This window comes from Neltuma alba, unplaced genomic scaffold, assembly GCF_004799145.2.
Source record: "Neltuma alba isolate B1F8T4 unplaced genomic scaffold, ASM479914v2 tig00012163_pilon, whole genome shotgun sequence".
Taxonomy (NCBI): domain Eukaryota; kingdom Viridiplantae; phylum Streptophyta; class Magnoliopsida; order Fabales; family Fabaceae; genus Neltuma; species Neltuma alba.
The window spans coordinates 52,946-68,158 of NW_021636710.1; the positions used below are offsets into that span (position 1 = coordinate 52,946).

General features: G+C 37.2%; 1 protein-coding gene across 1 annotated transcript; it reads left to right on the top strand.

Annotated features, from left to right (window-relative positions):
• Positions 1-1,064: 1,064 nt before the first annotated feature.
• Positions 1,065-10,421, top strand: LOC114723976 (protein TONSOKU). The gene is given in 20 exon segments (XM_028910242.1): positions 1,065-1,445; positions 1,867-2,664; positions 3,341-3,517; positions 3,784-3,875; positions 4,539-4,637; positions 4,853-5,310; positions 5,390-5,419; positions 5,496-5,767; positions 5,902-6,049; positions 6,457-6,573; positions 7,006-7,106; positions 7,236-7,374; positions 7,548-7,672; positions 8,062-8,173; positions 8,419-8,523; positions 8,600-8,666; positions 9,026-9,146; positions 9,271-9,438; positions 9,599-9,716; positions 9,804-10,421. Coding segments are annotated over 20 exon segments (4,044 nt in total). The 5' UTR covers positions 1,065-1,172; the 3' UTR covers positions 10,328-10,421.
• Positions 10,422-15,213: the final 4,792 nt, after the last annotated feature.

Genomic DNA, 15,213 nt, shown 5'->3' on the forward strand with positions numbered 1-15,213 from the left:
TTATATTATTTAGGAAAAATGATATAAAAATGACACTTGAATTTAAAAATTTTAAAATTATTACTTGAATTTGCAAAATCCCAATTTAAGCATAGGTGACTAATTTGGGATTTATAAATTTACTAAAATAACTGTATAACCCTTTATTTTATTTATTGTTTTTTAAAAAACAAAATGCCCATGGTGCCAATACAGTTATTTTAGTAAATTTACAAATTCCAAATTAGTCACTTATGTCTAAATTGGGATTTTACAAATTCAAGTAATTATTTTGAGATTTCTAAGTTCAAGTATAATTTTTGTGTCATTTTCCCTACTATTTGATCTTTTGTTGGAAAAATTATGCACTTGAATTTATATGGGTAAGATATTTTTTCAGAGAAACCAAAATATATGTGTTTTGTTATTACTCATGGATTAACTGGTAACTAATTCCTTTTTACCCAAATTTTAAATTCTCTTAATATTTAAAATCCACTTATTCTTTTTTTTTCCCGGAAACATAGACTAATAACGGGTGAAAAATTAAATCAATCTTTATGTTTATTAAACTTAATGTTATCAACTTTTATAGAAAATTATAGGCATATGTTATTGTATATAGACATCTTTAAAATATGTAAGATCTCTTCTATTTTTTATTTTTGCTCTATATTATTGTTGAAGTCAAGGCTGAAAGATATAAAAATATGTTCCAAAAATATAAAGGGATAATTAATTTATAAGTCCTTATAATTTCAATTAATTTTTAATTAGGTGTTTGTTATTTTTTTTTCACTATATCCTTCCACTTTCACCTGTTTTTATATAGGTTGTTGTAGTTTTTTTTTAATTTTATAAGGTTCTTATAGTTTTATCTAATTTTTTTATTAGGTATTCGTAGTTTTTTAATTTTATTTATTATTTTAATTTAAGTTAATTAAATAGATAGTATTGAAATACAAAATGTTAATTAAGGAACATGTTTTTGGCGGGAATTCATTTCTAATCTGGAATAGGAGGCGCGAGGGTAACTGGTCGATACTGTGGGACGGTATCGATCGGCTATGGAACGGAACGCCAGAACCAACTTTCAGATTTGGAATCCGAACCGTAGAAAGATTCAAATTTTTTATTAAAGGGCCGCCGACGTCAGTGTTCATTGTCATTTTAGTAATCTCAAAACTCAAAATATGGCGGGAGAGGATGGCCACTTGAAGGCGGCCAAGACAGCTTACCGGAATGCCAAGGCTGAGGGGAATCGGAGGGAGGAGGCAAGGTGGGCGAACGTGATTGGGGATTTGCTGAAGAACAGGGGAGAATACGTTGAGGCCCTCAAATGGCTTCGTATAGATTATGATATTTCCCTCAAATATTTGCCCGAGAAGCATTTGCTCCCAACTTGCCAGTCCCTTGGAGAGATCTACCTTCGACTTGAGCATTTCATTGATGCTCTTACTTACCAGGTATGATTGAGCTCGAGTTGGGTTGCTCGCATATCACCATTTCACTTGGTCAACGATTGTTATTTGATTTGGTGTAGAGGATAGTTTTTCAAATTAGATGACGAAGCTTCTTCTCTCCGAGATTTTAGGTTCAGTCTATCTAGATCACAAATTGGACATGAAATTATTACTCAAAAGTAAAGATTATCGAACACCCATAATTTATCTAGCGGCATGAAGCCTTACTCAGCCAGGCTCTTTAATTATTAACTTCCCTCGAGAAGTTTATCAGTTTCTACGCTGTAACACTTTCTTCTGTAATCGAGTATCCATACTGGCGTTTTTATTTAAAAAAAAAAAATTCATCGAAAACATTGACAGTCAATCACAATTATTTCTTTAGAAAATTAATTTCTTTTTCCCTGCTTCCCTTCCCTTGTAGAAAAAGCATTTGGAGCTTGCCAGGGATGCCAATGACCTTGTTGAGCAGCAAAGAGCCAGCACCCAACTTGGTCGTACCTACTATGAACTATTTTCAAGATCAGAGCATGACCACAACTCAATACGAAATGCCAAAAATTACTTTAAGTCTGCTATGGAACTGGCACAGATTATTAAGGAAAACCCGCCGACTAGTTACTCTTCCCATGTGAAGGAATATATTGATGCACACAACAACAGAGGTATGCTTGAAATGGAACTTGATAACTTAGAAGAGGCTCAGAAAATCCTAAGCCGAGGACTTAAGATTTGCGATGAAGAAGAAGTCAGCAGAGATGATGATGGGCGCAGCAGGCTGCATCATAACCTCGGGAACGTGTATATGGAACTGAGAATTTGGAATAAAGCTAGAAATAATATTGAGATGGATATTCAGATTTGTAACCGAATTGGACACTGTCAAGGGGAAGCAAAGGGCTATATTAATCTTGGTGAAGTGAATTACAGGACTCAAAAGTATGAGGAAGCCCTTTTGTGTTACAAAAAGGCTCTGCTTCGGGCACAGTCCCTGGAAGACGAGGATGCTTTGCTCAGGCAAATTCATCAGAATATCAAAATCATAAATGAAGCTAACAAGGTAATGGATGAATTAAAGAAAGAAGAGCAGAACTTCAAAAAGCTTGAAAGAGATGTGGCCACTGCAAGAGGCACACCACAGGAGCGGAAATATCTGCTGCTGCTAAATAAATCCATTGATTGCCTCCTCGAGAAATACGGCACAATTTTTGCATGGGAGAAGGTAGCAATCATAAATATGTTTGTGCATGTGCCATCATTTTATTAGATCAAAATCACAAATATGTTTGTCTTGAAATGATTGCTCCCCCAAAACTTTGAAGTCGAAGTGTTGATGAGGCCATTCATTTTTAAAACCTCTCATTAAACGCTTATCGTCTCTGCACCAATTAATGTTTCAGTATCTTTGTAACATGCTCAGTCACAATTTTAAAAGACAGATGGCTAAGCTCTATGGTTCTGAAACTTTTAGGGCTCCCTTTTCTCATGCCTAAGAATAAAGTTCCATCGGTTAGCTTTCCTTATGTTTCTTTCAGGAGATGATGCTTCCTGCACTTATGAATGATTATGGATAACCTTGGTTCTTTCCCTCCTCAACTAGCTAAAGCATCATCAGGCTAAAATTGGAATGCATATGCTTAAATTTACTGTCAAGAATTAGTGGAAGATTATTTGGTAATGCACGAATATTTGTGTTAGTGAAGCACTAGTCCTAGGCTCATCAGTTATCATATATGTTTATATCATGAATTTGTGTTGCTCTCCAACTCCCAGATACGCTATTTCCTTTCCATTTAAATAAGTTGGCTGCATATTAGTACTATGTTGTGGATGCAGAGGTCTTTTGAAGCGCCGATTAGCAGGCACTAAATTATCATTTTTTTATGTGAAATGCTTAGCATTGCAAATTTGCAAAGAAGAAGAAGAAAATAGCCCGTGAACTTTGTGACAAGGAAAAGGTGGCCGATTCATATATGGCTGTGGGAGAATCCTACCAGAAGCTCAGGGAATTCAATAAAGCAATTAAATGGTACACAAAAAGCCTAGAAACGTACAAAATTATTGGTAATTTAGAGGTAAGCTTGATCCTGTTCCATAGACATTGAATATGTTGTCATCATTTTTTTCACTTTAAGTTTTCATCTGAAATTGATACATAATGCGAATTAGAACCTCCAACCCATGCATACTTGATCTAATAGGTAATTAATAGTATTGCAAATTTTATTCTTTGTAGTTACTATTGAGATAAAATTGGTATGACAGAATATGCATACCGCCATGGTTCATTATGCAACATGCTGATTTGCTGGTTCTTATGCTTTGCTGCTAATGATGATAGGGGCAAGCTCTAGTAAAGATTAATATTGGTAATGTTTTTGATTCTGCTCGCAATTGGAGAGGAGCATTGGATGCATTTCAAGAGAGCTACAGGTGATGAGAATATTGAGGGAGATATTGATTTATAAATATAATGGATCTCTATGGAGTCAAGTTTATGTTGAATACGCTGGTTGTCCCCTCTTCTTTTGATAGATCTAGGAATGCATAAGTCATGCAAACCATGACCTACATATTGTCAGTGTGTTGTACATTTGAGAGATCCAGGTGTTTGCCTGTTTTCTTGCGAGGTGTTGAATGTTCTCATCATGTAGTTTTTTGTCCTTGCTTAAATGGCTTAGCAGAGTACAGATTGTATTGAATAATCTTCATCACATGACTGTAACCCGGTCTCCTCCGTCTACCTCTCAAGGTGTATTCAAAATCCCCGCAGTTACTGCTCTGATAAACTCTTCTATCAGATGCAGTGATTCCATGGATTTCAAGCTCACAGGAATAGACGACCTTTCTGTTTCTCACCCTTAGTGGCACGTTGAGATTCTTGCTTTAAGTTTCTAATTTATAATTGAATTGAACTATTATAGTGAGAATCTTGATATATACTGAGAGTACAACGCATAGATGACCCTGGCTCATGCCATCTTGTTTTTATATGATAAAACGGGCACTGTAGAGTTGTTTACTGATGCGTATCCTTTTTGGCTAGCTTTCTATGGTTTTCCTGACACGTGTTCCTTTGCTTACATGATATTGCAGGATTGCTGTTGAAGCTAACCTTCATTCAGTGCAGCTTTCTGCTCTGGAGAATATGCACTATAGCAACATGATAAGATTTGATGATGAGAATGAGACTAGGTATCTAATTCACGGATGCTTATGATCCTTATATAGACTATTGGACTAGCACATAAATTATTCTGTCCATGGAGACATGGACTCATTTTAACATCGCAAAATCTAGCAATCTGCTAGCGTAGTCCATTTTATGCCCCCCCCCCCCAAAAAAAACCGTCATAGTAATTTTTAACTCATCTCTTCAATTATCATTGATAAACTCTGATTCTTTATAGGCGGTTGAAAAACCTAATTGATAAGCTGAAGAAGTCAATAGAGAAAGAGCCGGAAACAAAAAATATGCCAGAAGACTACTGCTCTGAGACTGACACAGAAGCAAATTGTTATCTGTCAGATAGTGGGTCTGATGCCTTCTGCTCACCCAAGACATCATATCGATCAAAAAATACAAGCGCTGAAGAAGAGTTGAATGAAGATGCGCCACTGATGTCTCTCTGTCAGTCCATTAGACGTTCATCTAAAAAAAGCACAGGTCATAAAAGTCCAAGCAACTCTCTCAAACAAGCTGAGCAGTCACCTGAAAACTATCCAAATCCTACCAATAATAATCAGGCAGTTGTCGGTCGTAAACGCATCCGCATAATTCTTTCTGATAATGATGATGCTGAGATGGAATGTTTAGTCGGAAAGGATCATCATGGCCTATTAAAGGATGCCGCCACTTGTGATGCAAGTGAGTATGATTTTTAGGTGTTTTGAATCTTAAACTAACTTATACCCCACTGAGTATAGATTGACTTTTCTGGTCGCAGCTAAGAGTACGAGAAATGCCAGTCCTGCTGGTAAGCTTCAGGTAAAGAACCTCTAAAGTATTCCTTGTAGCTTGAATTAATGCTTCTTAAATATAATTTTACCCAGCGTGTGGAAGCTCTGCCTTTTTGAGCCGGCAGGTTGACTTGCTGTGTGGATCCAAATGTGCAATTAATGTTGAGGAAAGCAGTAGTTCTTTCAAATGCACGAGTCCTCGTGGAAGTAGCATAGCTGGCAGACGTTCCAGATCTTTGAGCAATGATATGATTGCTGAACCTGATTTTGCTGGTAGTTCTAAATGTGATACGAATATTTCTGGGAAACTATTGCAACATGATGTTGATGTTGCCCGTCCTGTTTTGCAGAATTTTGAAAATTACGTAAGTTCCACTTTGATATGGCTTGAATTAGGAAATATTATTGATTCTTGCTTTCACCGAACTGTCGTGCTCATTTTGTTGCTAATGATATTTTTCTAAACTCTGCTCCCTTTCTCCTTTTTTTCTACTCGCAGCAATATATTACATGCAAGATTGAAAATGACTTTATTCACGTGGAAGCAACTTCATGTATTGTTGATGCTCAGTTGAATATTGAGTCTTTGAAGGCCGAAGTTGCATGCTTATACTATCTGCAACTTCCCATAGAGAAAAAATCTGAAGGTAGAGTTTTTCAATTTCAAAGGCTTTTTGTCTCAGTCATAATTGTCAAACTCAGATAATAACGTGCTGATCCAACTTAAAAATTGTGTTGGTATGAATTGAAAAAACACCTGAATTTGGGAATCCTTTTTGTCCATGTGAAGGTGAGACAAATTATTATGCAGCAAGAGCCAAAAATATGACGCGTTATCAGGGGTCTGAATCTATATATCTATATTTTCCCCACGAAGTCTTTCGTGACTGTACCGATATCCAACTCTTACCATCTGCTTCTATACATTTACTTCATCAGCTTTTTCTTTTTCTTTTTTCTTTTTTTTTCCTTTTGTTTTTTGTCATTGCTGTTTCCTACTTTTCTTTCAGTTTGATTGATTGTCTTGTACTAAATATAAAATTTATATCAGTAGGTTTGTTGCCCGTTTTTCAACGCTTGAAATGTGCTGGAAGATGTATAGAATCCCCGGAAACTGTCAAAAATTTCGAGGAACATCTGGGAAATGACGTTGTTGAAGCTGAAATTGTTGGTATGTGATGCAACTGCTTTATGTCCATTGGACCATTTTACTAGGGAATCATTCTACCATGCACTCGACTTTATGCACACATGGGAAAATTAAATAGGAAAAAAACTCGTAAATAAGTAAAGAACTGCCATAAGTTGTTCTCTCCTACAGTTTGCCACAAATGTGATGCACACAAATACTTGAATCGTGAAGCCGATTGGAATACTATAACTACCGGTGGATTAAATTTTATCTAGCTCCTTGTCATTTAGCTTGCACTGATCTGCAATTTACGTAAGCATCGGCATGAGAGAGAAGTGCTTATTAACGAATCCTCACATAAATCAGGTGTCTATTCTTTTGCAGGATCTGTATTGTCATCGAATGTTATTTTTATACTGTAATGACCGTATATCTTCAAATGAGCGAAAAGTTAATTTTTATTATATACAGGATGGGTTCAAAAGCGTCTTGTAAAAATGTACATAGATAGCTGCAAGGAGTTGTCTGAGGTAGCAAACATGAAGGTACTCAGGAAGCTTTACAATTTAGAGGTAAAGAAGGAACTCAGGTGTATTAACGCTCTGATTCACAGGAACTGGTATTCATTTTCTACTTCAGAGGTTGGATTGCATTTTTTTCCCCTTTAACTAATTGTCGCTTCTTCTTGTTTTGCCAATCAGGTGTCAGATGATGAGATCATTGTGTCCGACTGCGACTTGCAAGATCTGTCAGTGACACCGTTGATAAACGCGCTGCATTCGCACAAAACATTTGCAATCCTGACCTCTCTCTCATAATTTCTTGGGTACATCTTGCTGGGTTGTAGCCTTTTTTTCGCTAGTCACTGCTCTATAGTTCTCATCTGTATGTTGTGCAGAATGAAATGCTTTACTGTACACAAAAGGATAAAAAAACAGTGTAATGAGTGCAATTGATTGATTATTTTTTGCTTTACATTGGATTGCCGCATCTTAGGAAATGGGACGATGGAGAGAAACTTCAGAAGGTGTTCACTGAATCAGGACAAATCTATGGGGGCTTGACTCTAGATTTGCATTGCAACAGGTTCGGTCCAACTGCTTTATTTCAGGAACTTAAACCATTTCAACCTTTGCACGTTTGCACGTCTAGCTCGTCGCTGCATTGTCTTTAGCATGGACTTTAGTGAGATTTGAGATATGAAGGTCTCAACAGCAAGTGACTTCATCCGTGATCCAGTAGATAGGCATACACCTGAGATTTGTGATCCGTATGAAAGAATTCGAATACGGACGGCTCCAACCTCTGAATAAATGATGTATAAGTGGCCTCCAACTGCCTTGCTCCCAAAGTAAGGTCATCATAATCATTTTCAAAGCAGAATAACGTAAGGATATTCCAACGAACGAAATTCTCGATTAATTTCTGGTGTCTGGTCAAAGGAGGGTTGTCTACTGTTCCAATTGCGTTGACCCCCAGAGTCGATCCAATTTGCTAATTCGTTAAGTGTGCCCTTGTTTCTATCAGATTTGTGAATGCCCGGCACTATTTGCTCGACTGGAAGTGCTGAACATTTCTGGGAACCGTCTTACGGATGCATGTGGGTCTTACCTCTCAACAGTCTTGGCGAAATGTACAGGTTAGCTGCGTCACCTTCATCCATTCGAATATGGTTTTCGTAGTCTCTCAAAATCCTCGGAAACATTTCCTTCCGTTGGCCACTTTCTGATTTTATGGCCAATTTATTATGAACTACGGAGCAGTCTACGTCGAGCAGATGCTTCTGACAAATACTCTTACGGTCCTGATTGTGCGTGTTGTAGATACATGCGGTGGAAACTTTTACTTCTATTTACATGTGTTTCTGCTTTGTTACTTCTGTAGCTCTCTATAGCTTGAATGTGGAGAATTGTCATATCACAACCAGAACTATCCAAAAGATTGCTGATGCATTGGACTCTAACTCTGTACTTGCTCAGCTCTGTATAGGTATCATGAATCTAACATGTATCCTCGAATCGCCGATATAAGTTATTTTCTTTAATGTTAAGTCTATCTTTGACAGGATACAACAGTCCTGTAGCTGGAAATGCTGTTGTTAATCTCGTCGCCAAGCTTTCTACAATGAAAATGTTGGTGTAATTAGACTTTGATGTATGGCATCTAGGTAGCATTTTATTTTTGCACTATTTTGATATCCAGAAATCAAGTTAATTGCATTTGTATATTGAAGGTTTTCTGAGCTGAACTTAAGTGGTCTAAAACTAGGCACGAATCGCCGATCGAGTAAGTTTTTCTTTAATGTTAAGTCTATCTTTGACAGGATACAACAGTCCTGTAGCTGGAAATGCTGTTGTTAATCTCGTCGCCAAGCTTTCTACAATGAAAATGTTGGTGTAATTAGACTTTGATGTATGGCATCTAGGTAGCATTTTATTTTTGCACTATTTTGATATCCAGAAATCAAGTTAATTGCATTTGTATATTGAAGGTTTTCTGAGCTGAACTTAAGTGGTCTAAAACTAGGCAAACCTGCTGTTGATTCCCTGTGCAAACTTGCTGGGAATACAAATTTTTCAGGACTGATGCTCGGAAGCACTGGCATTGGAACTGTGAGTGGAGTTGATTTCTTGCTATGTGCTCATATAACTGTCGGTTATTGATATACTTGATATCTCAAATTCTAGCATGCATATGTCGTTGGCTCCTCTGACTGGAGAGGGATATTTTTTGCAGGAAGGGGCAATGCAATTAGCGGAATCATTGTCCCGGGGGATTCAAGAGCTCGTGAAACTTGATCTGTCATATTGTCAGCTCATAACCAATTCTGCCTTAAACACTAGTTTTAATTTATTCTGTTCCGTGCTTGAGCTTAATCTGGAAGGAAATCCTATTACGCCCGAGGTTTGTTGCCCACAACTATTCACTCGTATAGCTAGTATTCATAGAATGCACATGCATCGCACTCCGTATTTTAGGATCTAGCTGCTCTTGCAATTTCTTTACCGGTTGAATTTTATTGGCATGCAAGCGTAGTGAGTTCTGATATCTGTAATAAATGCAGGGAAGTAATTGTCTATCTTCTCTTCTCATGAGTCCACAGTGCTGCCTAAAAGTTTTGGTCCTTAGAAACTGTCAGCTTGGGCTTGCCGGAATTCTTCACGTAACTGAGGCACTAGCAGGTAGACAATACGCCAACAAAACATATCCGGGTGTTAGTTCATTCTTGTGAAACTATTTTTGTTTGATATTTATGTTGTTTGTGTCAGAGAACAACTACCTGGAGGAGCTTAACCTTGCCGGTAATGCCGTTCCAAATGAACTTCACACTTTACAACTCGACTTCTCGGCTGAAGGACGATCACAAATTGTAGAGACTCGTCAGGAGGATTTACCCATGATAGTGGATGATAGTGAAGAGCCTCTTTGTGTTCTTAACACCGACTATCATCTACTTGAAGTTGCCGACAGTGAAGAGGGTCCGGCAAGAGTCGAAGCCACTGCTTCTGGAATTGATGATAATTGTGCTGATTCGTGTCAAAGAAATTCCTCATCCCCTGAGTGCAAATTCATTCAACAACTTTCAACTGCTATTGCTATGGCAAAGCACTTGCAATTGCTTGACATTAGCGATAATGGATTCTCCACTGAAGTTGCAGAAACACTCTATAGTTCTTGGTCATCAACAGTACGAGCCGCTTCAAGTCAGAAGCACATCACAGAGTGCATTATTCATTTCTCAACGAAGGAAAATAGGTGCTGCAGAGTGAAACCATGTTGCAAGAAATTTTGATTTCGTTGCTTATTTTATTGGTTTGCAGAATGGAGGTCGACGTTCTGTGTCAAATTATTGGAGCCATTTATATGGATTTTTCTCGATTTCCGCATGGCAATATGGATTTTTCTCGATTTCCGCATGGCAAATATCAACTGTATCTTGTAAGGAAATCCCAGGGTGCTCGAGCTAAACATTCATGCATAGTAATTGACCTGTATAAATAAAGCCCATATCTCTTATCACGTAATAATAATTGAATTATAATAAATGCAGGATGATAAGCCCTGTTTATATATGATCCCATGATTTTATTTTTCTAACATAAGTTTCCTCTTACATATTTTCAAGGCAGCATATATTGCAACACCATATCACTAGACAAGATGATATTTCGTGAATACAATTTAGAAATGTGTTGGCTTATAAAACACGAGTTGCTTTTTTTTTTAAAAAAAAAAAAAGATTAAGGTACAAATTTGTTTTAAAAATTTTCGTTCAGAAGTAAGTTTGTCTTAAAAGTTTTAAAATGTGCTAATGTTACCCCATTTTATTAAACTCAATGTTAATCGTGAAAAAACTGACGTTAATCATTGACATTTTTAGTAGTAAGATGTAATATTGTTTTATTTTAATATTTTTAAGGCAACCTTCAATTCAAAAAAAAAAATTCAATGTAACATTGCTTGTAAGCGAGAATTTGGGAATAAATGTACAACTTAATCCTTAAAAAAAAATGTAATTGTGATGTATTGACAGAGTACCGCCTGTAACATATTTACCCAAACAAGGCAAGCTGATTTTCCACTTTGTACGTACAGAGAGAGGGGGAGAGAGAGAGACGGAAGAGCCATGATTTGCCGAGAGCTTTGTAGGGTGGGGTAAAAACGGTGAAAAGAGCCAGAGTCACGAATCGTACCAAGAATATAGCCCAATAAGGTGTTGAAATCATTGGATTAGTGTCAAATACACCATGATGCTCTCAACACAAACGCTTCTTTACGTGGGCAGTCACCGATTCCTAACGATAATCGTGGGTGGGTGAGATCAGAATATAACATCATCCCCCCTTTCTGAGGAAAAGATTAAAGATACTCAATCCAAGTAATAATATAACAGCAGCTGAATGCCCATTTATTCAAAAATCCCATAAAAAATTTCAATGCCATTCACGAGCTGGAAACTTCTTATCTGATTCCGAAAACAAATATTGTATTAACATATTTCTTTCCTACGATAATCGTGGGTGGGTGAGATCAGAATATAACATCATCCCCCCTTTCTGAGGAAAAGATTAAAGATACTCAATCCAAGTAATAATATAACAGCAGCTGAATGCCCATTTATTCACCTTCTTTAAACGACAAACGTGGGGAAAGCATGCGTCTTAGGTTTGGGCAGCCATGATTGCCATCATTTTAAATAAAGCAGAGTCTGAGTTATGCAGTTCTATCTTCTCCTCCGGCAACACCATTCAACTCCATTTCTTAATTAATTCCCTGATAAAGCCTCTGGAAACTTTTCTGCCCCTCCATTTATGCCACGCGGCTACTTTTTGGGTCTTAAAATAGGGAACTTGGGGGGATCTTCTGCCCGGTTCTCCGTCGCCAACAAAATTTTCTTTTCAAACAGCTTCAAGTGAATGAAACTTTGAACGACAGTGATTCATACAGTACTAAAAAATTAGAGCACAGATAAGAATAAGTTAAGAGTATTTCCGTTCGCCAGAACTGGATGTCAAAGATTCCCTGGACACAATTTCTGCATCATATATAAAGTAATTAGGCTGAAACTTCCCTTTGGAATTTAAAGAAATAAAAGGTGTCCTCCTGCCCCATTGCTGATGGTGCTCTTTGATTATCAATTCCGAGTGGGGCAGTGCTGGAAGCTGCTTATTGTGATTGTAATGTATCTTCTATTATATTTCATGGTTTTGACTAAGGAACCATTAAATATTCAGCTTGTCCTTAAAATGTTGTGCACAGAGACGCCATGTTTTGGGGAATGAAAATGGTGGACAACTGGGAGAATAATATTTTTTTTCAGACTGTCTCTCGCTTTTGTGGTCGCACCAGAAACAGTGGCAATTTTTTTTTTTAATGTTTTCCTTTGTTTCCCGCAGAAAGTTATATTGTTTGAAGGCCATTGCAACATGTCACTGTACAATACCCTGTGATTCTGTTTTCCGAGTTTTTAAGTACCCATATGTCTAAACCTACCTTATAGTAAAATCAAACTGGGACTGAAGATAAAAGCAAGGGAAAATTCAAAAAAAAAAAAGATTATTAAATTTTAAAATTCCAAATCAGTATGAATTGTTATCCTCGTAATGAAAATAACTACATTTGAAAATAATAAAAATAATTACATTTGAAAAGCAAATAACAATACATTTTTGCAGTAATTTATGACTTGAAATTTTAAAATTCAACAATTTTTTTTTTAATTTTCCCTGAAAGTAAGACTTGAGTTACTGTTTCTTTAAATCATCCTCAAAATTTTGGATGGGAGAAGGTCAGATTCAGTATTCAGTAAGCTAAACGTAAAGTAGTATATTATTTTATAGTTGTTTATTTAGATCAAGAAAGAAGTATAACACGCAACCTCCTAAGAAGAGAATGAGATCAGCTTACGAATTCAACGCTACGAGATTCTTTCTTCTATGCAAGCAATTTCAAAGGAGGCAGGTTTCCTGATCTAGTGCCAGTCTTTACTCATATATCCCCATCTTCTCTGCTCTTTCCACTTTTCCAGGCACCTTCTAATTTGACCACTTACTAATCTCATGATTAATCCTTAAAACGAATCATCTTGCTAATTTGGTGTCAATAGAAAGGATTTCAATTGAAGAGCAGATTAAAAAGGTACAGATTTCACCACGGACGGCTCCTATTTTCTGCCGTTTACTTGGCTGTCTTCTCCCAAAAGGAGGATTGATGTCCAGATTACAAATAAAAGAACAGAAGAAATACAGATACCGAACGTGCATGTGTACTCCTTTATGCATAATTGGAATTTCTTGTCATCTCATATACATCAGAAGCATGTTTAACACCCGATAACTTGAGATTCTGTCAGGCTATTAACATTGTCTATATTCATGGATTCACACTCCCCAAAAAAGGAAAAAAAAAAAAAACAAAAATTACAGATTTAACATATCCATTTCATCCTTTCAGTGAAAAACAGAGAAAGAAAGCTAACAGATCAACCATTACTACATCCCCTGCAACGAAAGAACAGGATCAATAACAAACACACTACCAACACTGAATTAACCTTTTGTTGCTAGCTAGCTCCATGCACCTCGGTTAATTTCCTTGTTTCTTTAGGAAAGAAAGGTAAAATAACCGAAGTCGCCATTAGCCCAAAACTTTCCTTCTCGGCAAGTTTACGGTGAACTCCAGCTTCTTAAGCCAATGTCATTGTGTTTCCTTGAAGGAGAAGAGTAAGGTACTGGCAGGCTTCTGGGCAAGAAACCAAGAAAGTGACCAGAGTGCTTAGGCTTTGGCTTGACCTTGAAGACGTGTGTGTTTCTTGAACCATGGCAATGACCAAATATGCTGATGAACAAGAGCAGACACAGTACTAGCACTAAGTGTTTCCTGCATAAACCCATTATGTGAGAGTCTCTGATGAGTGTGCAGAGACCAGGGAGTGAAAAGGTTGAAGTTGAGATGTATGACCAGCTTCGGAGGGAAATGAAGGGGAAACGCCAAGAAACATGGGCAATTCAATGCAGAATCGGTTGCATCAGATATGGAAGAAGAAGAATAGAGAAAGGAGGGATAAAAGGAGATCGAGTCAAAACTCAAAAAGAATTCGGATTCTTCTCCAAGTAGAGATGATGTTGGGAGCAGAAAGTTGAAGAGCCTGAGGAAAGCCTTTTTGGGATGGGTTTATATGGGATGAAATGATATGTGTAAGAGAACGAAAAATAAAAAGATGAAATTGTATTTAGAAGAAAAAGGAAAAGGAGGGGGTGATTCAATGCAGAATCGGTTGCATCAGATATGGAAGAAGAAGAATAGAGAAAGGAGGGATAAAAGGAGATCGAGTCAAAACTCAAAAAGATTCGGATTCTTCTCCAAGTAGAGATGATGTTGGGAGCAGAAAGTTGAAGAGCCTGAGGAAAGCCTTTTTGGGATGGGTTTATATGGGATGAAATGATATGTGTAAGAGAACGAAAAATAAAAGATGAAATTGTATTTAGAAGAAAAAGGAAAAGGAGGGGGTGATTCGTTATATAGTATAGGGTGCAAGTGGAATGCCAAGAAAAGAAAAGGAAGGAAGAGAAAGAGGTGAAGCAAAGAGGTTTGTGCTATGTCTGTCCTTTTTTTTTTTTTGTGGTTAGGTAAATGTTTGGACCCACTCTGCATTAATGGCCCAGTAAACAAGGAAGCATAGTTGAGAATGAGACCCTTCCATTAAGGCAAAGCTTGTTTCTTTGCCACACAACCCTTTTGTAGCCTCAATCAAAGTTTCTCTCTCTCCCTCCCTCTTCTTAACCCATTACCCTACTCAAAGACATGATGCAGCAGCTACTTCTTACTGCTGCACCACCCTCAGTTAGTAAACCACTACCACCTCCAATTCGCCATACCCTACACTCTAGCCTCAATCTCTTCCGGTGTATTTCTGACAACAACAATACAATAAGTTGATGGTTTTAGTCGTTTCTTGTAGCAATGCCTAATGTTCCTCTTACAACTATTCACTAGTATAAATATAGGGTGCCAAAACGACAGCAAAAGAGAAGCCCACCACTCCCTGTTTCTGGTGTTCTGTGAATTATCCAGAGTTAAGAGTTAAAAATAACTCGAGTTGCGTTTTGTTTAATGATTTTTTATGGGAGCGGAGCATTTCAGGTATTGTCTTGACCATATAAATAAAAGAAAAGAAGA